Source organism: Orcinus orca, chromosome 6, assembly GCF_937001465.1.
Source record: "Orcinus orca chromosome 6, mOrcOrc1.1, whole genome shotgun sequence".
In the NCBI taxonomy this organism is placed as follows: domain Eukaryota; kingdom Metazoa; phylum Chordata; class Mammalia; order Artiodactyla; family Delphinidae; genus Orcinus; species Orcinus orca.
The window spans coordinates 7,817,210-7,840,320 of record NC_064564.1 but is presented as its reverse complement, the minus strand read 5'-3'; the positions used below and the strand labels follow the sequence as shown (position 1 = coordinate 7,840,320).

General features: G+C 45.5%; 1 protein-coding gene across 5 annotated transcripts in view; it reads left to right on the top strand.

Annotated features, from left to right (window-relative positions):
- MFAP3L (microfibril associated protein 3 like) overlaps nt 1–14,981 on the top strand; it is a 44,290-nt gene extending 29,309 nt beyond the window's left edge. For 4 of the 5 annotated variants that reach the window (XM_033403583.2, XM_033403586.2, XM_033403582.2 and 1 more), the window contains one exon: nt 8,522–14,187. In XM_033403583.2, the coding sequence (XP_033259474.2) occupies nt 8,522–9,450 (929 nt within the window). In that variant the 3' untranslated portion in view covers nt 9,451–14,187. Of the gene's footprint in view, nt 1–8,521; nt 14,188–14,954 lie in introns of those variants that run through there. The other variant, XM_049711363.1, reaches the window with a different exon arrangement.
- Nucleotides 14,982–23,111: the final 8,130 nt, after the last annotated feature.

The window sequence follows — 23,111 nt, the reverse complement described above, 5'->3', positions numbered from 1 at the left end:
TTGTTCTACTTCTGTAAAAAATGCCATTGGTAATTTGATAGGGATTGCACTGAATCTGTAGATTGCTTTGGGTAGTATAGTCATTTTCACAATATTGATTCTTCCAATCCAAGAACATGGTATATCTCTCCATATGTTTTCTGTCATCTTTGATTTGTTTCTTCAGTGTCTTATAGTTTTCTGAGTACAGGTCTTTTACCTCCTTAGGTAGGTTTATTCCTAAGTATTTTATTCTTTTTGTTAGAGTGGTGAAGGGGATTGTTTCCTTAATTTCCCTTTCTGATCTTTCATTGTTAGTGTATAGGAATGCAAGAGATTTCTGTGCATTAATTTTCTATCCTGCAACTTTACCAAGTTCATTTATTAGTTCTAGGAGTTTTCTGGTGGCATCTTTAGGATTCTCTGTGTATAGTATGTCATCTACAAACAGTGACACTTTTACTTCTTCTTTTCCAATTTGTATTCCTTCTATTTCTTTTTCTTCTCTGATTGCCGTGGCTAGGATTTCTAAACTATGTTGAATAATAGTGATGAAAGTGGACATCCTTGTCTTTTCTTGATCTTAGAGGAAATGCTTTCAGTTTTTCACCATTGAAATAATGTTGGCTGTGGATTTGTCCTATATGGCCTTTATTATGTTGAGGTAGGTTCCCTCTATGCCCACTTTCTGGAGAGGTTTTATCATAACTGGGTGTTGAATTTTGTTACAAGCTTGTTCTGCATCTATTGAGATGGTCATATCGTTTTTCTTCTTCAATTTGTTAATATGGTATATCACGTTGATTGATTTACTCTGTTTGCTAGTATTTTGTTGAGGATTTTTGCATCTATATTCCTCAGTGATATTGGTCTGTAATTTTCTTGTTTTGTAGTATCTTTGCCTAGTTTTGGTATCAGGGTGATGGTGGCCTCACAGAATGAGTTTGGGAGTGTTCTTTCCTCCCCAATTTTTTGGAAGAGGTTGAGAAGAATGGGTGTTAGCTCTTCTCTAAATGTTTGATAGAATTCACCTGTGAAGCCATCTGGTCCTGTACTTTTGTTTGTTGGAAGATTTTTAATCACTTTCATTACTTGTGATTGGTCTGTTCATATTTTCTATTTCTTCCTGGTTAAGTCTTGGAAGGTTATACCTTTCTAAGAATTTGTCCATTTCTTCCAGGTTGTCCATTTTATTGGCATGGAGTTGCCAACAAAATGGTGTCTGTTGTAACTTCTCCTTTTTCATTTCTAATTTTATTGATTTGAGTCCTCTCCCTCTTCTTCTTCGTGAGTCTGGCTAATGGTTTATCAATTTTGTTTATCTTCTCAAAGAACCAGCTTTTAGTTTTATTGATCTTTACTATTGTTTTCTTTGTTTCTGTTTCATTCATTTCTGCTCTGATCTTTATGATTTCTTTCCTTCTGCTAACTTTGGGTTTTGTTTGTTCTTCTTTCTCCATTTCCTTTAGGTGTAAGTTAGATTGTTTATTTGAGATGTTTGTTGTTTGTTGAGGTAGGCCTGTATAGCTATAAACTTCCCTCTTAGAACTGCTTTTGCGGCATCCCATACGTTTTGGGTTGTCGTGTCTCCATTGTCATTTGTTTCTAGGTATTTTTTTATTTCCTCTTTGATTTCTTCAGTGATCTCTTGGTTTTCTAGTAACGTATTGTTTAGCCTCCATGTGCTTGTGTTTTTTACATTTTTTTTGACTGTAATTGATATCTAGTCTCATAGTGTTGTGGTCAGAAAAGATGCTTGATATGATTTCAGTTTTCTTAAATTTACTGAGGGTTGATTTGTGACCCAAGATGTGATCTGTCCTGGAGAATGTTCCATGCACACTTGAGAAGAAAGTGTAATCTGCTGTTTTTGGATGGAATGTCCTATAAATATCAATTAAATCTATCGGGTCTATTGTGTCATTTAAAGCTTGTGTTTCCTTATTAATTTTCTGTCTGGATAATCTGTCCTTTGGTGTAAGTGAGGTGTTAAAGTCCCCCACTACTATTGTATTACTGTTGATTTTCTCTTTTATAGCTGTTAGCAGTTGCTTTATGTATTAAGGTGCTCATGTGTTGGGTGCATATATATTTATAATTGTTATGTCTTCTTCTTGGATTGATCCCTTGATCATTATGTAGTGTCCTTCCTGTCACTTGTAACATTCTTTATTTTAAAGTCTATTTTGTCTGATATCAGTATTGCTACTCCAGCTTTCTTTTGATTCCCACTTGCATGGAATATCTTTTTCCTTCCCCTCACTTTCAGTCTGTATGTGTCCCTAGGTCTGAAGGGCGTCTTTTGTAGGCAGCATATATATGGGTCTTGTTTTTGTATCCATTCAGCGAGCCTGTGTCTTTTGGTTGGAGCATTTAATCCATTCATATTTAAGGTAATTATCAACATGTATTACCAAAACTATCGATATGTATGTTCCTATTACCATTCTCTTAATTGTTTTGGGTTTGTTTTTGTAGTTCCTTTTCTTCTCTTGTGTTTCCCACTTAGAGAAGTTCCTTTAGCATTTGTTGTAGAGCTGGTTTGGTGGTGCTGAATTCTCTTAGCTCTTGTTTGTCTGTAAAGCTTTTGATTTCTCCGTTTTATCTGAATGAGACGCTTGCTGGGTAGAGTAATCTTGGTTGTAGGTTCTTCCCTTTCATAACTTTAAATATATCATGCCCCTCCCTTCTGGCTTGTAGCGTTTCTGCTGAGAAATCAGCTGTTCACTGTATGGGAGTTCCCTTGTATGTTTTTTGTCGTTTTTCCCTTGTTGCTTTCAATAATTTTTCTTTGTCTTTAATTTTTGCCAATTTGATTACTGTGGTTCTCGGCGTGTTTCTCCTTGGGTTTATCCTGCATGGGGACTCTCTGCGCTTCCTGGACTTGGGTGGCTATTTCTTTTCCCATGTTAGGGAAGTTTTCAACTATAATCTCTTCAAATACTTTCTCAGGTCCTCTCTCTCTCTTCTCCTTCTGGGACCCCTATAATGCGAATGTTGGTGCATTTAATGTTGTCCCAGAGGTCTCTTAATCTGTCATCATTTCTTTTCATTCTTTTTTCTTTATTATGTTCCACGGCAGTGAATTCCACCATTATGTCTTCCAGGTCACTTATCCGTTCTTCTGCCTCAGTTATTCTGCTATTGATTCCTTCTAGTGTATTTTTCATTTCAGTTATTGTACTGTTCATCTCTATTTGTTTGTTCTCTAAATTCTTCTAGGTCTTTGTTAAACATTTCTGGCATCTTCTCAATCTTTGCCTCCATTCTTTTTCCGAGGTCCTGTATCATCTTCACTATCATTATTCTGAATTCTTTTTCTGGAAGGTTGCCTATCTCTACTTCATTTAGTTGTTTTTCTAGGGTTTTTCTCGTTCCTTCATCTGGTACATAGTCCTCTGCCTTTTCATCTTGTTTGACTTTCCGTGAATGTGGTTTTCGTTCCACAGGCTGCAGGGCTGTAGTTCTTGCTTCTGCTGTCTGCCCTCTGGTGGGTGAGGCTATCTAAGAGGCTTGTGCAAGTTTCCTGATGGGAGGCACTGGTGGTGGGTAGAGCTAGGTGTTGCTCTGGTGGGCACAGCTCAGTAAAACTTTAATCTGCTTGTCTGCTGTTGCGTGGGGCTGGGTTCCCTCCCTGTTGGTTGTTTGGCCCGTGGCAACCCAACACTGGAGCCTTCCCGGGCTCTTTGGTGGGGCTAATGGCAGACTCCGGGAGGGCTCACGCCAAGGAGTACTTCCCAGAACTTCTGCTGCCAGTGTCCTTGTCCTCACGGTGAGCCACAGCCACCCCCTGCCTCTGCAGGTGACCCTCCAACACTAGCAGGTAGGTCTGGTTCAGTCTCCTATGGGGCCACTCCTCCTTCCCCTGGGTCCCAGTGCGTACACTGCTTTGTGTGTGCCCTCCAAGAGTGGAGTCTCTGTTTCTCCCAGTCCTGTCAGAGTCCTGCAATCAAATCCCACTAGCCTTCAAAGTCTGATTCTCTAGGAATTCCTCCTCCCGTTCCTGGACCCCCAGCTTGGGAAACCTGACGTGGGACTCAGAACCTTCACTCCAGTGGGTGGACTTCTGTAGTATAAGTGTTCTCCAGTCTCTGAGTCACCCACCCAGCAGTTATGGGATTTGATTTTACTGTCATTGCACCCCTCCTACCGTCTCATTGTGGCTTCTCCTTTGTCTTTGGATGTGGGGTATGTTTCTTGGTGAGTTCCAGTGTCTTCCTGTCGATGATTGTTCAGCAGTTAGTTGTGATTCCGGTGCTCTCGCAAGAGGGAGTGAGATCACGTCCTTCTAGTCGGCCATCTTGAACCAGTCTGTCAGGGAAACATTTGACACAGAATCTTTGGTATTAGAATCAGAAAGTGATGGCTCAACATCTGCCTTTAAAAAAATCAAAAAAAAATCTGGTTAACTTATTTGGCTGCGCCGGGTCTTAGTTGTGGCATTGGGGTCTTCGCTGGGACATGCAGGATCTCTTAGTTGCGGCATGCAGGATCTTTTAGTTGTGCATTTCCTCCAAAGTCATTGCCTGTTGAAGTAACTCAGCGTCAGCGGCTCACATTTTAGGTGTTTACTTGTGCTGAAATGATGCAGCTTAGTGAGAATTCAGCACATGGTTGTGACCTCCCTGCTGAACTCCAGTTTAAAATCATCCCTGGAGCTGCAGCACCAAGCTTCCCTGCCCCAGGTGGCTGGGTCTTCGGGTCCCTGTGACAGTCACTGGGGCCCTTTTTATTCCCTCCACCTCCTGATGGCTGAAGTCAGACCTTCCAGGCTGGGTCTCAGGACAAGGTATTTACAGACTAAGGAGAAAGGCAACATGTGGCCCAGGAATGTTCTCGAGACGATCCTAGTGGGGCGGCTGCCTGTGATTCTCCATGAGCCTGGGCCCCTGCTGATGTGGTAGGACCCCCAGGGTGGGGTTCATAGTGTTCGGGGCTGCATACAGCAGGAGAACATGCAGAAATCTTTATTTCTCACTAATCGAAGGTCATGCTGAGGCTGAGAGGAAGTATTTAGAGTCTTAGTTCCTAGGAAGGAAGGAATGTATCAGCCTTTAGACAGGACATGATACAGACATACATCACCTTTGAGGCCAGAATCGTCTTTCATCGTGCGTGTGTGTGTGTGTGCGCGTGTGTGTGTGTGTGTGTGTGTGTTGGCTTCCCAAGACTCGCTTTGAGATCTGGCAAAACAAGGTTTAGTCCAGGTCACACGTTCCCTTTACCTCGTCATACCTGAGAAGCCTGAGCAGCATTACTATGACCTTAATCCATAAAGTAAATGTGACATGTGTTTTGTTTCAAGAGAAATACAGTGAAGGACTGAACCCTGAAGAGAGGGATGTCTTGGTGTCCTTGTCGTGGACTCGAAACAGGGACTTGCTGGCAGAGAGATGGGTCTCAGTTATTTAACTGTAGTGTCACAGCTCCTATTAGGGGTAATACCTGCCTGTGTCAGGATAATCATATGTGATTCATTGTTGTGGTTTATCGTTAGGCAAATATAGTCACTTCGCAGATTCATGGCTGGGCTTCGGGCTTCCGGAACAAACAAGGTTAATTACTGGATAAGGTATATGATAGATGTTCGTCCAAGGACCCACGGCCCTGGGCTGAGAAGCAGAATACGTGCCAAACTAATAAGTTATGCACTTTACATCTCACCGGTTTCCCCAGAACGAACTACAAGTGTCACCTAATTGTGTTTGATTCCAGACTGTGCCTGTTTTGACCGTGCGACAGGGAACTTCTGGAGTGTCTGAGTCGGTATCTGCTTTGAATCGCTTAGGTCCAGGATAGATAAATATACATCAATAGACGATTAAAAACATGCCTAGGGCTTCCCTGGTGGCGCAGTGGTTGAGAGTCCGCCTGCCGATGCAGGGGATGCGGGTTCGTGCCCCTGTCCGGGAAGATCCCTCATGCCGTGGAGCGGCTGGGCCCGTGAGCCATGGCCGCTGAGCCTGCGCGTCTGGAGCCTGTGCTCCGCAGCGGGAGAGGCCGCAACAGTGAGAGCCCCGCGTACCACCAAAAAAAAAAAACATGCCTAAAGATAACTATAAAATCCAAGTTCAGAAACCCTTTGAATAGTCAGTAGAGGAAATTGTTGGCATCTTGTAACTGGCCTGCATTTCTACACTTCACCTTTCTATCACAATTAGGTGCAGTTATCGCTGAGCGCCTTGCTTAGGTGTGGGGAGAGAGCTGTTTCTGTTACCGTCAGGTGCCTGCCTTCTGAGTCAGCGCTCCTTTCTGCTCTTCCTCCACACCCTGGTTCCCCCTACCCTGTCCTTGAATTTGTAGATAATTCCTCTGTGTCCTTGAATTTGTAGATAATAATTCCTCCACAGAGGGAGCGAGGGTGGGAGGTTAGGAGATGGACAAATTGATCCTAACTGTTCCTCATACAAAGAACCTCACCTTCTCACCTGCTCCCTTCCTATTTCCTGTTGTTTTCCAACAGTCAGTATGAGAAACTCCTATAGGTAGAGTCTGTAATTCTCTGGCACCCAGTACCTTCCACATCTATCATAAGCTTTCAGGCAACCGGAGTTGTTATTTTTTTCTATGCCTGCTGTAGTGTGGTTTGATGAAACATGCACATTTGAAGAACACAAATTGATCATTTCCCTTGCTCAGATTATTCTCTGTTTGGATAAATCTGCCACTGAAGTATCAAGTTTCATGTTCGGGAACGAACGGACAGGGTGGGAGGCTTGCCTCTGCCCATCTGGACGAGAGAAGGTTTCACAGGCCGGGAGCTAGGGTGGTCTGTTCATACACGTTCACAAGAGACGGAAACGCGCTAGATTTCCCAAACCAGTGTTTCCTACTTTCGGGAAAGTACACTGGCTGAATTATTAGAAGCAGGGTACTTGGGGACACCAGGAACCACTCTTCTGAGATGTTCCTTCAGGAAGCAGAGGAATGTGGCAGCATCTACAAGAGGCTTCCTGCCAGGCTCCCCAGACCAGCGGGAGGAGGGGCTGCAGGTCCCTGACGGCCCCCACGGCTCTGGCCAGCCTCCCGAAGGATGGTCCTTGGAGCAGAGGACCTGGAATAACGGGGGCCTCTGCTGTCTCATCCCACAGTCCCTGGAGACCCTGGTCACTTTGGTGCTCACAAATTTCTTCTTTTTTTAAAAAATACAAAGTGATATGGGCTTCCCTGGTGGCACAGTGGTTGAGAGTCCGCCTGCCGATGCAGGGGACACGGGTTCATGCCCCGGTCCGGGAGGATCCCACATGCCGCGGAGCGGCTAGGCCCGTGAGCCATGGCCGCTGAGCCTGCACGTCCGGAGCCTGTGCTCCACAACGGGAGAGGCCACAGCAGTGAGAGGCCCGCGTACTGCAAAAAATAAATAAATAAATAAATACAAATCGATAATACACCCTTAAAAGGAAACCACGCGCTAAGTTGCCGCATCTCTCAGGAGAGGCCTCTGGCTTGCTTGGGGACGCAAGTGCTTTTACGCAGAAAGATCTTCCTGCTACTCAGAACTCCCCCGAGGCCGGGCCGGGACCCTTCTCTCTCTACAGGACAGTCTAGGGAGGTGGAGGGTTTTCAGAAAGGCTCAGACCCAAGACCTGGAAGGCAAAGCTAGGATCACGTTTCCCGGGGTCCTCTGACCGGCGGGTACACAGGCAGACTAAGGAGTAATCCCTAGCAAAGATTAATTCAGGTTAAGAACCTCATTCCCAGGGCAACGATCCTTTCCAGGCCAGAGGGGGGTAGAATTCTTATCTATGACAACGCTTTTCAGTGTGCATTCTCCATTGTGTGAGGCCTGGTTTCAACCTGATGGGTCTGTGATTTATTTGCAAAGCGAAACCCAATTGTTGCTTATTCACACCCAGCCTCTGAATCTCCGCAGCATTAGCTTGTAACTGTAAGTGACGTAGTTCATTGTAGCTTCTCAAAATTAATTATTTATGTTTCCATCAACGGAGGTCATACCAGGACTACTTCAATCTCAAATATGAGAAACCCAGGTGAACAATTACAATTTAATTGATTTACTCCAGTTTTTATGTTGATCCTAAAGTACTTTATCTTCTGAAAAGTATTAAAACTCTCCAGTGAACATATATATTCTGTAGAGCCTCGCTCACAGGCAGGCTAGAAAATCAGATGCTACATGAAGGAATTCTCTAGTAAGAGCAAGCATTTTCCATACGGTTTATTTTTCTAATTTTTCTCTAGGATGTGGAATCACACAGTATGATTTGGTATTAAGAGTACAGCCTCTTGGGCTCGAGTTCACGTCTAGCTCAACTGCTTCCAAACTGGCGCCCTGGGGAGGTGGCTTAGTGGACCTGTGCCTCAGTTTCCCCATCCTGTAAAATGGGCCGGTGCTGGTAGCTCCTCCCCGAGTTGTGAGGATTAGGCGACCTAACACCGTCACCGTCCGGCGAGGTCGGCGTTCGCCGTGGGCGCCGTCGGCAGTGGCAGGCATGGTGGTGGGAGATGTGCTCAGCGACGTGCGGGGCAGTGGCTGCAGGGAGTGGAGGGCCCGGCTGACTCTGTCCTCTTCCTCCTGCAGGAAAGTGGCAGATGCACGACGGCCTCCTGAACATCACCAAGGTGTCCTTCACGGACCGAGGTCGATACACATGTGTGGCAGCCAACGTCCACGGCACCGTGAACAACACGGTGACGCTGAGGGTGGTCTTCACGTCGGGGGACATGGGCGTGTACTACATGGTGGTGTGCCTGGTGGCCTTCACCGTGGTGCTGGCCCTCAACATCACCCGCCTCTGCATGATGAGTAGCCACCTGAAGAAGACCGAGAAGGCCATCAACGAGTTCTTCCGTACAGAGGGCGCCGAGAAGCTGCAGAAGGCCTTCGAGATCGCCAAGCGCATCCCCATCATCACGTCGGCCAAGACGTTGGAGCTGGCCAAGGTCACACAGTTCAAGACCATGGAGTTCGCCCGCTACATCGAGGAGCTGGCCCGCAGCGTGCCGCTGCCCCCGCTCATCATGAACTGCAGGACCATCGTGGAGGAGCTCATGGAGGTGGTAGGGCTGGAGGAGCAGGGCCAGAACTTCGTGCGCCACGCGCCTGAGGGCCAGGAGGCCACCAGCGGGGACGAGGTCTACACCATCCCCGACGCCCTGCAGCGGGGCGAGTCCCCCACCGCTGACTCAGACGCCTCGTCGCTGCACGAGCAGCCCCAGCAGATTGCCATCGAGGTGTCCGTGCACCCCCAGGCCCGGAGGGAGCCCACGGATGACCGGGACGGGGGGCCCCTCGAGGCCAGAGACGAGGAGGACACCGAGCCCTCGGCCGAGCACTCCCCCGAGTCCGCGGCGCCTTCCACCGAGGTCACGTCCGCGGCGCTGACCTCCGAGGAGCCCACGCCTGTCGAGGTACCGGACCGTGTCCTGCCCCCAGGTCTCCTGGAAGCCACAGAGCCGGCCGGGGCGTGCGACAGCAACGCCCGCGTCGTCTATGAAAGCCATGTCTAACAACGCCCCCCCGAGAAGCTATGCACACCCCGAGAATCAGGGCCGCCCCCACCACCCCCAGGGCCAGACGCAGTCCGCCCTCGCCGCTAAGCCTTACCGGAGACGCCTGTCCCGTAGGTAGGAGCCAGGCCCCTTCAGAAGGGAGCACCTGCGTGCATGCTGTGTGCCCGGACCGCGCCCCGCGACGGAGGATGCAAGCAGCGGCAGGGTGCAGAGCCGGCGGCCTTGGGCAGGTGTCTGTGCGCGCGGCATGAATCTCAGAGGCTCTTCTCTGCCAGATACCTTAATCACTGATGCCCTTTTGGTGTGAGAGACTCTGAGGTCAAGAGCCCTGTCCAATGCACACTGCAGCGCTTTTCCTTTAAAAAGTTATAGGTCTGCTACGAGAGCAACTGCACGTCCGTGGGTCTGTTGCACTTTCTTCTCAGTTTTAACCCCCCTTCTCCGTTCCCCTATAACCGAGTCGTTGTGATACGGATGCTAATCGTTCCTTCTGGTTTCGTCCCCTTTGCCACTTTGTCCTTATTTCTCTCCCCCCACCCCCTCGAACCCCCTGCCAAGCTTTTACCTCAGAGGCTTTGGTGTCAGGGCTGATACCCACAAGTCATCTGTGATGTTCCAAAGCAGTTACCAGCCTCGTGATTTTTGTCATTTCCCAGGCCTGTCTCCATCCATTGCTTTGTTTGTTTGTTTGTTTCCAATGAAGCTACTGTTGTGAAACTGAGAAAGAAAAAAAAAAAAAAAACCTTGCCCAGGATAGCACTTTAATAGCCAAATAAAAATGTGTTGCCTGTCCGATTCTGAGAGCCTTTAGGTGAGCTCAGCTGAGGTGGCAGGGAGACTGTAAACTTGAATTTACCCAAACTGTCCATGAAAAATGCTGTTTTTACGTGTAAGTAACGTCATCCTCCAAACATGGCTGCTGCTTGATCTGGAACGCATGGTGCGTCCAGAGACAGAGGCATCTGAGGAATCCATGTAGGTGTAGAATGTGGGCCGCCAGGGGCCGTCCGGTGACCCAAACACTTGGTTTGGGGCAACAAGTGTGAGGGTCCGTGGGATCGCCTAGCCAGGCCCACTTCCCTGAACTGCAGGGCTAACTTGTCCGTCCTTGAAGGGGAGAGTGAAAGGTTCGGGTGATGGCCTCAAATTTCATGCCAGAATTCTTGAATTAATTTTGTCCCACAAGAAAGCAGTTGTATGTGCGGCAGAATGATGTTATAGAAACGACAAAACTAGTCACCCAAAGGCTAGCGTCTCGTCTGATGGTGCCAGTAAGCACCGCAGGCTTTGGGCAGGTGGGGCCTCCGTTCCTTCCCTGGCAGAGGGACAGACCAGATGGGCTCGAGCTCCATCTAGATGGTCCCCTCTCCCACAGAATCACCTGGCCCTCCTCCACAATTACTCGAAAGATTTTTCACTTTCCTCTCTGGTTCCTCTAATCTTCTTTATGGTGAAAGTTAGTATTGATGCAAATCAAGAGGTTCAGTTTCAAAAACCAAAATCATTAGGGCAGCGTCTGCAGTTTAGATGTCATCGTGGAAGAATGAGAGGTATTAGTTCCTTTCCATTTATGAGCAGGGGAGCCATAACCTTGAAGTCGTCTTGAGGGTCGCAGCCACATCATGGTTTCCATGGAGGTTCGCTGGGCCACACGGATCGTGAGAGCAGACCTGATGTTTAGTCCTCACTCTCGCTATCTGGATAAGTGACCTTCGACAACCCCCTGGGTTTAATCTTTCTCATCTGACAAACACGGAGGTGGGACTTGATGGGTCCCCAGATCCCATCCGGCTCAGACATTTTAGAGTTTTAGGGAAAGTTTGTGATGGCCCCCCTTGCAGGAGACAAGCGGTCTTGGGAGCAAACATGGGCACGTGAGGTTAGATACTCTTGCCGCCAACCTTCACGGCAAAAGCATCTGAATCTGTAGCTGAGGGCAGAGGGTTTGGCTTCAGGGGTTTCTCTATGTATAGATAACTGGTGTGACAGGTGGTCTGACAAGACTCAGTTGGATCAGAGTCCTCTTGGCCTCAAATGACCCATTGCCATCAGGTAGGAGTGTCTTGGGTGGTCACATAAAAAATGAGTCGTGAACGGTCCAGAGAAACCTTGACCTCCCACTTGCACTCTCTGGACAAGGGTTTTCTGTATTGGGGTTGCAGAAGAGTTTTATCTCCACCTCTTAGAATTTTCCACTTGTCATGGAGGTCAGCAGATTCTTACCATGGATCTGTACGCCCAAAGCAACAGCAGGGACCCACACTCATTTTGTGACATTGCGTGAACTTTTTCCCATTCTGTCCAGGTCTCCCTCCACCGAAACCCATGTGCACATTTCCACGTGGAAATTACAGGAAAAGGCATCTGTCTCTCCCATCTAGGCACTGATTAGGGATAGAAAGTTAAAAACGGGCAGATTTTTTATGGAGCAGGAGCAGAAACGTGTGACCAAAGAATGTTTTCAGGTTGGTTTTAGCTTCTTTAGACTGGCGAGATTATATAGATTTTTCAAAACCTTTCCCCTCTTTAAGGCATCAGAAAGCTCTTGATAGAATAACAGCCAACCAAAGAGGAGGCTGGCTTACGACGAAGATTTCTCTGTCCAGAAAGGCTACACTCTTCCTGTTCGTCCTGTAGCTTCTTTACAGAATAGGAAAGCTCTCCTGCTAGAATATGGAACAGAGATGATGTCGTGACTTTGGGCAGATTTTTCAAAGGTAAACCGTTGAGCTTCATAGAAATCCATAAAAGTATGGCTGCTTGTGAGCGTGTGTGTGTGTGTGTATGCACACATGCATACGTCAGACTCATTTGGGCAGTTTTAACAGCTTAGCACTAAATCCCAAGCCATGTCCTTTGGGTCTTAGGTCATTATTCTCAAAAGTAAGCAGTTTCTGGTTTCTGAGTCATCTGGTCATATCTCTAGCGATTTTTTTTCTTGAAGTTCTGAAAATGATTCAGATATGTGTGCATATTTAATTCACTTAGATGATCTGTAAACTTGGATGGTATTTATTCTAAATGGGAAAAAATTTTATACTGCAAATCTATGTAATTTATAATGGTTTTGTTTTATATATTATATTTTCATATTTTTAGGGCACATCTATTCTCATCTTTTTGTATATCATGCTTGACAAAAAGAACTAGTAATACTTGACTAAATCTCTAGGAACCAAATGTGACATCTATAATGTATAGAAATCGCTCGGAAAGTAACTGAATGTCCTTACCCATCCTGAGCACTATTGTGCTGTGTCATTACACCCGGAATGATGGCTGGTGAGCATTTCTTTTTTCAAAACCAAGCCAAAAGGCCTGGCCTCCCACACAGTGGAGTCTGGAATCCTTCCCTTCTTTATCTTTTTCGTTGTGTGTTTCATTTTTAATTGTAGACATCCCGTGTTGCTCAGACTTCCTTTGAAGGGCAAATGTGAGATAAGAAAGCAACTTGATTGAAAGACTTGGCTGGAAGGATGGCTGTGTAACTTATTCACTGGGCTGGTAACATTTCTCATCTAATGGTTGGATTGTTCTTTATTGGTGATCTCAGAGCTGTTCAGCTGTTTAGCTCGTGAAGAAAATGTTAGGCAGACAGAATGTTTGCAAGATTTGGACAGACAGCCTCTAAATGTAGTACAGCCAACACAGACCAGCTGAGCCTTAGAAACCCCGGTCCCAGCCAGTGGACGAGCCGTTTCAGAAGGCGGATCAGACTCCTGTGTGTGCAGGTTGAATTTCAGTGTTGTACCAGTGCTAAAACTCTTCAAGGGCAGCCCCTGTGGTTCTGTGAACAGGGGTTTCCTCCCAGTGTTTCAGTGGGTAAGAAAACGGAGCATTTCCTTTATCTTTCAGATACTCTAATTTATACTCAGCGCAGTTCAGCGACTACTTCCCTGTACCTGTCTTCACGTACCCTTTTGGCAGTCCTTTTAGATCATAATCCTGGTTTCTGTTCTTGCTTTTTAAGCTAATTCATTGGTACTCTTTACATAGCCAGCAGATCTCATTGTATATTCACACACGTGTTTTGAGCACCCGTTACCTTCACGGTGTTAGTCATTTTTACATTCACCTATTGATTTAAAAATCTTTTAGTAGATAACAGAGTTCATCTTCCTAATGACCCTTAGGGTTAAACCAGTGATTAACAAGGTTTGAATTAAACAAATCAGTGGTGGGGAAAAAATAGAAAAAAACAATTGCTTCTTATGCTTTCTGAAGGACTGAGTGTCTGTTAGACAAGAAAATGTTGTATGAGGGTGATAATGATCTTTCACTGAGATATTTTAGAAATGTCATTTTTAAGGGGAGTAATGCTTAGAATACCACAGTCGAAACTGAAGCTCATAGAGAATGTAAAAACAGAAAGCCAATAGTTCTAAGAATATTCGGGCATAAATTATTTTTATTTAACGAGGAATTGAAACCTTCATTGTATCTCTCAGACACCCCAGCACCGCTCACAGAAGGTGCTGGCGCTCAACGTTTGATGTGCTATTCCTCTGGTTCTGGAATTTCTTTGTTAAAGCCAGGAAATAAGATGGAAAAATGTATCTGCGCGGAAATGTCAAACTGTTGATTTGTGAGCTATAAATGTTCACCTTTTAAGAATAATTTAAAGGTATAAACAAATGACTAATATTTAAATTGATATAGCAGCAAAAAAGCAAAAAAACATGTGAGCCATCCTGTATTTTGGTTGTTGCTTTAATAAAGGATTTGCACAGGTGTGCCGAGCGTGTCGTGTCCCAGCTCAAGGCTGTGTGAGTGTGGCCTGATTTACTCTTTCCAGTGGTAAGAAATCTGTAGTCAATCCTCACCCCTACCTTTTGCATCTGTGGCACATCTTGGGGAAAAGGGAAAAACGAAGTAATTGTTACGTGAATCTACAAACTTTATCCAAATTCAAAAATCCTAACTCTGGCCTGACAAACAGGATAGCCATTTATTTTTTATAAATGGCTATCTATACGAAGAAATAATTTTTAACATGTAACATCAAGCTTATTGTAGAAAATCCACAAAGACCAGGAAACTCCCCTACCCAGAACATTCCATGGGAGAAGGCATTAGTCATAGATCCAACACGAAACACCTAGACAGAACCCAGTCCAGACCAAATCCAAGAATATGCTAAGGAGGTGCGCTTTGAAAGCTTCAAAAGCTGGATTCCTCTCAGATAGGATGAGGTCATGTAAACAAAACAAGAAAGGACAACACCAAATGGGAAAGAAAATCAGTGTTTTGCTGTAGATCTGGAGAGGCCAACAAAATTATTGAATGGGTTACCGGATAAACTGTGCATATAACTGAGATCCAGAGGTTCTGTCAAGCAAAAAAAAAGGTTTAAGAGAACTATGGTGGCATTCATGGAAAAATGAACAATTGTGCCACCAGGGAAGAGAAGATAGGAAAGTTTTGTCCTAACTGCGTAATTTTGACCGGTACCTATCTTCAGACCCAGAACAAACAGCTGCCATTTTTTTTTTTTTTTACAGGTTTTGGAATAGTGCATTCTCATGGGCCTTAATCACAGGAGCCTAGGTAAGGCTTAATATTAATCTGAGTGATTTTCAAAGCGTGTAGTCACAGAGCTGGAAAACAAGTGTCAGGTTTTCTGATTTCCCTGTCTTTTCGGCAGAGTCCCTAACACTCAGGGGTTCCGCTCTGCTTGAACATCTCTGGTGTAGCAGAGCCCATGACCACGTTGAGGACATGCTCCGGTGTTGGTAGGTTTTAAGCGCTGAGTCAGAAATCTTAAAAGTGGTTCCACACTGGTCCTTGTTGAGCATCTGGAGCTGAAAGCGTGAGTTTGTCCTGCCACGATAAAATGTTCCTTTACTGTCAACCCCAGATGAAACTTATAAGTGTATTCACGTCAAAGAGACGATTACCAAAAAACGTGGGTGCTCCTGGCACCCACGACATGAATTACACGCCATGTGGCACAGACCCTTTTGAGTTGAAATGGTTTCTGCCAACGGTGTTGGAGGCAGAAGTAGGCAAATCAGGTGCTCCCCCAACCCCGGGGATGCCCTGATGCTACAGCTCATTAAGTAAAGGATGGTTCAACTGCCAGAAAAATGAAAGAACCAGGAAATTAAGTGCCTCAGTAGATTAGTATGTTTTGGCAGGACCATTAGAGATGACACACTGAAAGAAGTGTATGTGTGTGTGAAGTGGCTTATTGAGGTATTTTTCAATAATAGGTGAATCAGAGCCAGCACCAATTGCATTTAACTGTTGGGTAAAATAAAGATGCCAAGGGTAAAATAAGAATTTTCCTAAGATATTAACTCATATTAAATAAACTAAAAACTACGAATGAAGATTGATGCATAGCAGTATGAATTTTTCAAGAAGCGAATTTCTCACTGCCAATGGCGTAGGTTTTCTTATAAGGGACTCATGTTTTAAAGCTCATTATGGAATGGGAATTCACAGGAATCATGCAAAAAAAAATTACCTGGGCATAGAACTCTAGCTAGATTGAGGGTCTTTCTGTTGTTCAGTTTTCATGCTGTACAGCATCTGTTTCCTGAAAGTTTTCATGATTCGTAGGAAGCTCACATGCACTGGAGACCCTGACGGGATCGGCGTCTCTGATTTTTAGGTCTGATGGATTATTACTTCTACTGTGGCATACTTCTTCCACCCAGCCGTTTGATGAGGTGAATAAAGTTGTCCCAAAGCTTTAAAAATATTCCTAGTTCTAAACCTCAAGGTTTTTACATGAAGTAGGAAAGAAAGGACAAGTCTGTCTGAAGAAAAGAGGTAAACTTCTTCCATACCAGCTGTGCAGATAGCCCTCACTGTCAGATGATGTCTCCTGTCTTTCCTGCTAGCATTACCTCACCTGTTGGGCCAGTGGACCAAGCTATTATGCATGAAGTAAGATGCTTGATTACAGTTAGAGACTGAGAAAACTCATCCACCAGGTAGCAGACACTTGAACAGACAAGAGGTACATTTTAATATTGGCTCCACTTGAGATGATTCTAAAGCTGAAACATTACAGAAATTAAGACCTGGCACCATATTTGTAGACATGTCTTCATCTCATGAAGAAGAAATTTTGAAAGTGTTAAGACCTCAGAAATTATAGAAAATTTAAATACATTTGTAGGAAAAAGAAAGATGACAGCTCATATGGGAAGTCTGGGATCCGTTTTTTTGTGTGTTCAGAATACCACTTTCCTAACTTTTTGTCATTATAGTAGTTATTGAGATACATTAGTGATATTTCTGAAACCCTGCCAGATCCTGAAAAAAAAAAAAATTAACCCAAGTTTTTTTTAAAATATATGCAGATAAATAGTTAGATATCATCTAACTATTTTATGTTACCTTCTCTCATCCCATAATGGATTTGAGGTGACTGAGTTAAATATATTTTACTCTCTGTGCATCCTCTGACAATAGTAATTGCTGTGTTTCATACAAGTTCACTAACTCAATAACCAGACTACTTTATTAATCAGACATTTTATTCCCAATCATTTTGAACCCATGAGAGATTTTCAGTATGACTCTAAAAGAAGAACAGCTGGATGATCTAGAAATGCTTTTCTTTATCTGTAGCTAAAAATGGAAGGTTTTCTGCTGTGACACAAGAATAAGATGATTATGCCATACAAATAGACTGAATGTTTGTTTCTCCTCAAAAACCGTACATCGAAATCCTAAACCCCAATGTGATGGTATTGGGTGGTGGGGCCTCTGGAAGGTGATGGGGTCATGAGGGTGGAGCCCTTATGAATGGGGTTAGCGTCCTTATAAAAGAGGCCCAGAGCACTCCAAAGACACAGCAAGAAGATAGCCATCTCTGAACCAGGAAGCCGGCCTCACCAGGCCTTGAATCTTCCAGAGCCTTGGTTATGGACTTCCCAGCCTCCAGAACTGTGAGAAATGAATGCTTTTTTTAAGATGCCAGTCTATGGTAATTAGACCTTTCATTTTGAGAGTTCTAGATTCCCACGTGGTTGTAAGAAATACTGCAGAGAGATCCCACGTACACTTGACCAGTTCCCCCGGTGGTCATCTCTCACAAAAGCATTGCACACCATCGCAGCAGGGCATCAATACTGATAGAGTTCTCCAGTCTTAACCAGGTCACCCCAGTTTTCCACGCACTCATTTGTGTGTGAGCATTTAGTTCTGTGAAATGTTACCACACATGTAGGTCTGTGCATCCACCCCCACCAGCAAGGTGCCGAACATTCCATGAGTACAAAGACCCCTGAGTTGCCCTTTCACAAGCACACCTCCCTCCCTGCCACCCCAGAACATATATATATGTTTTTTTACATCGGTAAACTTAACTAGATAACGGAAGCTTCTCTGGAACTAACTGTAATAAGTATGTTTTACCAATAGAAATATATGGGAATTTGTCACTTTCTTGATGTCTGAATTCCTGTTGCTTTAAAAGGACTTGTACAATGAAGACAGACAGGTGTGGTTTCTGAAACACAAAGGGAAGACAGCCAGACTTTTGAAATCCTAGAAAACCCTTCAGAAGGAGGAACGTGAGGCAGGTGTCTTGGAGGAGGAACTCTGGGATGCCCAGTTCACGCCTTGCACACTAGAGCAGCCGGAAGATGCAGAGCACAGAACAAAGGCGTGGTTGCTCCATGCCTTGAAAAGTCTCAAAGAGAAAGTACTCCCTCCCAAATGTACAACATCTAGGGACAGTCCAGAAGTTCCAAAACTAAGGCGCAGAGGGGTAAAGGCTCAGACAAGCTCTGTGAGGCTGGGGATCTCGATAGCCTTGTTTTCCGCTCCCTTGGGTAAGACGGGACGGGCAGGTTAGTGCCAGCCCCTAGGCCGCCATGAGGTACCTGTCACTTCTGACGTTATATTAAGAAAGCATCTCAAGTGTTGAACTTAAGACAGCTGGCCACAGTGGTGAGGAAAAGATCCTCTGCCCGACGCAGGAAGGCACAGGAGGCAGATTCCAGAACAGGGGCATCTGAGGAGTCTCGAAGAGTCCTCATTCGGAGCCGCTGGAAAGGCACCGTGAAAGAATCCTTCCAAGTAATATTGTTCTCTTACTGTGCAGATGCCCTGGACTCGTAATCACATTTGGCTTCCATCAGGCATTATGGGTACAGAGCGTGGGTTGGTTTGCTCCTGTGACTCTAACAACCAGCTGAAATCTGAGTGCCCAGGACCCAGGAGTATTGAGGAGGGTACGGGACTTCCAGGAGGCCAGCCCTGGCCTGAGGTCCTGAGCAGCCTGAAGCTGGACACTGACCTCTTGGAAGCAGGAGAAAACTGAAAAACAACTCTCCTTCATGCTGTTAGCCAGGGGCAGCTGTGCCCAGATAAAAGTGAATTTTTAAAATATGGAAAATGGTAAATGCATTAGCTTGTGTGAATCAGTCATAAAAATTACAGAAAATTGGGCTTCCCTGGTGGCGCGGTGGTTGAGAGTCCGCCTGCCGATGCAGGGGACACGGGTTCGTGCCCCGGTCTGGGAGGATCCCACATGCCGCGGAGTGGCTGGGCCTGTGAGCCATGGCCGCTGAGCCTGCGCGTCCGGAGCCTGTGCTCCGCAACGGGAGAGGCCACGACAGTGAGAGTCCCGCGTACCGCAAAAAAAAAAAAAAAGTAATAAATGCCCTCATGGATAGAGAACTGAAATCCTAGTAAAAGTCAAGGGAGGAATGCCATACTTTTGACTGGGAGAAATCAGGAGAACTCTGAATAAAAATGTAATTTCAGGGGATTTCCCTGGTGGCGCAGTGGTTAAGAATCCACCTGCCAATGCAGGGGACACGGGTTCAAGCCCTAGTCCGGGAAGACCCCACACGCCGCGGAGCAACTAAGCCCGTGCTCCACAACTACTGAGCCTGCGCTCTAGAGCCCATGAGCCACAACTACTGAGCCCACGTGCCGCAACTACTGAAGCCTGTGCGCCTAGAGCCCATGCTCCGCAACAAGAGAAGCCACCGCAATGAGAAGCCCGCGCACCACAACGAAGAGTAGCCCCCGCTTGCTGCAACTAGAGAAAAAGCCCGCACGCAGCAACAAAGGCCCAATGCAACCAAAACTAAATAAATAAAAATTAAATTAAAAAAAAATAGTAATTTCAGATCATCTGTGAAGGGTAGTTGGGATTTCGGCAGATGGAGACGGACTGGATGTGAGGTGAAGGGTGAAGGCAATAAAGGGCCCAGAGGGCCGTCTGTTGGGCTGGAGTGGGGAACGCGGGGTGCAGGGGGGGAGCGGGTTGAGGTCTCCTAAAGGCCAGTGTGCAGAGTGGACAGGACAGACCTCTGCTTTGGAAAGATGCTCGGGAGAGAGTGAAGCCCCTCGTGGGGGTTTCAGAGGCTCTTGATGAGGGTCTGAACCCGGTGAGTGGCAGGAACGGCAGGGTGATCTGCCTGGACCTGAGAGATGTTTCTGAGGGTCTCGTCGGGGGCTTGGGCCACAGTAGTTTCTGGAGTAAGAGGGTAGGAGAAGCAGAAATAAATGGGAGGTTTTAAGCCTGGATGGCTAAGAGAATCACATTGCCGTCAGAGAAGCGGGGAGGAGAACGTAAGAAAAAGCGAACACTTGGAACAGTTACACCCATTACTGCTGTGATGTTTGCAAGTCCTTTCCGGCTGCTTGAGACTGACAGATACGTGTCTATAAACACGTAGATTGACCACTGCTTTCTCTCGGTACCTCTGCAGTTAGGAAGTGCCTGCTTGTTCTTGGACCTGCGCACAGGGCAGGACTTGAGAGTGTGCAATGGCGCTTTGTAAACTGAAAATACGATACAAACAACACTGAACAATAGAATCAGTGATCTGTCTTCTGTTGGAGGTAGAGACTCATCTATTTGATATATTGACATATTCGTTACTAGAAAATCCTACTGTTGTTCAAAAGTCCCCAAGCCAGGGGTTTATAAAGACATGTTGAGCAAACAGCAAAGTCACATGGCTTAGTTAGGGTGCCTTGGGCTGCCAGGAAGGTAGAAAACACAATTCAAAGTGACTGAAGCAACGTTAGGATTTTTTTTTTTTTTTTTGTACTCTCGCATGATAAGAGCTCTGGCGGTGGAGAGTTTCTCAGGGTGATTAAATCATCAGCATAATTAAGTACTGAGGTTTTATCCAGCCTCCAACAGTTCCATTTCCCCTGGACCTTCACTGGCTTCCCTCATGGTCTCCAGGTGGAAAAGCAAGTACAGGCATCACCCTTCACACTCGGCATTCGGAAACAGAAAATACAAAAGGGCCATTTCTTCTTATTCTTGTTTGTTCGTTTTGTTTGTTTTAAGGAAGGGAAGTCTTTCTCAGAAGTACACCCAGCTGAGCTGGTCAGACATCTCTTTTTTTCCCTGGACTGAGTGAAATGCCTGTCCCTAAATCAGTCCCTGGCTTATATCAACCATGATGAACCCCCCGTGGACAGGGCCAGTCTCGCCTGAAATCTAACCACGTCAGCTATGAAGAGGGGTGAGGAGGCCTGAGCAAAACCAGGGTTATATTAGAAAGGAGGGCAGTAGAGGCAGATGGAGGCTGGGAGGCCTCAGTGGCATTCGCTGTAATGCCAGTGGTAGGAGGTGGAGAGGGAGAGGATGAACAGCTAGAGGGTGGATTTTCTTTTAACATTTTACATCAATGTATTGAGAAATTGAGAGCAACCTGCCCTTATTTTCTGCCACTCAGGGAAGTCTCGTAGCCATAGAAACGAGGACCACTTGGAATCAAGTTCTCCAGCCACAGCCATGGTTTGTCAGGGAATTCTACACCCTCAGGGAGCTGGCGCTCTTCTTAGGAGGATGTGGGACTCGGGCTGCCAGGCTGGCTGGGACGGGCAGCTCTGCAACAAGCACAGTCACCCAGCGCAGGGAAAGGGCTTCAGGTTCTAAATGCTCTCTTGGGAGCAGAGAGAAGGCAGCCCGTGGGAACAGCGGACAGGCAGGCTTTGTCAGAAAAGTGGAGTCGTTGATTCTGTCACGAATGCCTAAATGGTCATTATGCTGTGGTTCAGAATAGAAGTGCCGCAGCCTCTGATGTTCCATTTACACTCCCTTGATACAGGCATCGCGATACATCAGACTGTCTCGGGTTTGTTTAAACCCATTGTCCTCAAATTCATGAGAGTATTTGCACGTGAATCCAGCTTCCCTTTCTGTTTGTCGTGCCTCCGGGACTTTTCTTACCTGATGAGGGGGTGGCTGATACATGTGTGAGGTGTGGGTAGCACGAAGATTAGGTGCAGAACTGAACTCTTGGCATCTTCATGTCAATCTGAAGATGTGTGCATTGGCCATCACCGGGCAATATGAAAGCCTGAAAAATGCATGCCCAGCTGTCCAAATCCAACTGCCTGGACACCTATTCTTAGGAGCAGGGTAATAGACCACCCTGTCTACACTCGCTAGGTCATAGAGAAACCACCACTACCAGGTTATCCAGGACACCCTGGCCCACTTGCTGGCTGGACTGTTCTCCATTCCTCTCTAGCCACGTTCTTATAAATCAACGTGAAGAATATATATCAATATACCAATATCAGAATACGATACTGCAGCACATAACAACGATGGTCATGATGACCACTGTTGTTCATTTAACAGATGTTGTTACTTGCCTACTCATATGTCTGCCATATTCTGGGTGTTGCAAACCGACAGTGAACAGGCAGGGTCCCCACCCTTAGTTGTTTTTTTTTTTGTCAGATATATACCGAGGAGTGGAATTCCTGGGTCATATGGTAGTTCTATTTTTAATATTTCGAGAAACCTCCATACTGTTTTCCACAGTGGCTGCACCAATTTACATTCCCTCCAAGAGTGTAGGGGGGTTCCCTGTTCTCCACATCCTTAACAACATTTGTTTATTTGTGTTCCTTTTGTTGATGGCCATTCTGACAGGTATGTGATGATACCTTGATGTGCATTTCCCTCATGATTAGCGATGTTGAGCATCTTTTCATGTGCCTGTTGGCCATCTGTATGTCTTCTTTGGAAAAATGTCTGTTCAGGTCTTCTGCCCATTTTTGGATTGGGTTGGTTTTTTTTTGATGTTGAGTTGTGTGAGCTGTTTATATATGTTGGATACTAACCCCTTATCAGTCATATCATTTGCAAATATTTTCTCCCACACGGTAGGTCTTTTCATTTTGTCGATAATTTCCTTTGCTGTGTAAAAGCTTTTAAGTTTCATGAGGTCCCCTTTGTTTATTTTTGCTTTTATTTCCTTTGCTTTAGGAGACAGATCCAAAAAAATATTGCTACGAGGTATGTCAAAGAGTTTTATGGTTTCCAGTCTTACGTTTAGGTCTAATTTTTTTAGTGTAGAGAGAGGGAATTTAATAAATAATGGCAGAGGGAGTATTTAGTAAGTGATGGTACCTTCCTTATACACTGACACTCTGCTGGAGTACATGGGGTGTTTATAACATTTCACTGACTTTCTACTGTACTTTATTTCCCCTTCAGTTTTATTGAGATATACTTGACATATAACAGTGTATTAGTTTAAGGTATGCAACATAATTATTTTGTGTATGTATACATTGCAAAATGACCACCGCAGTAAGTTAATATCCATCACCTTGCCTAGTTACAAAGTTTTTTTGAGCGTGTGAGGGAACTTTTAAGATTTGTTCTCCTAGCAACTTTCATGTATGCAGTACAGTGTTGTTAACTA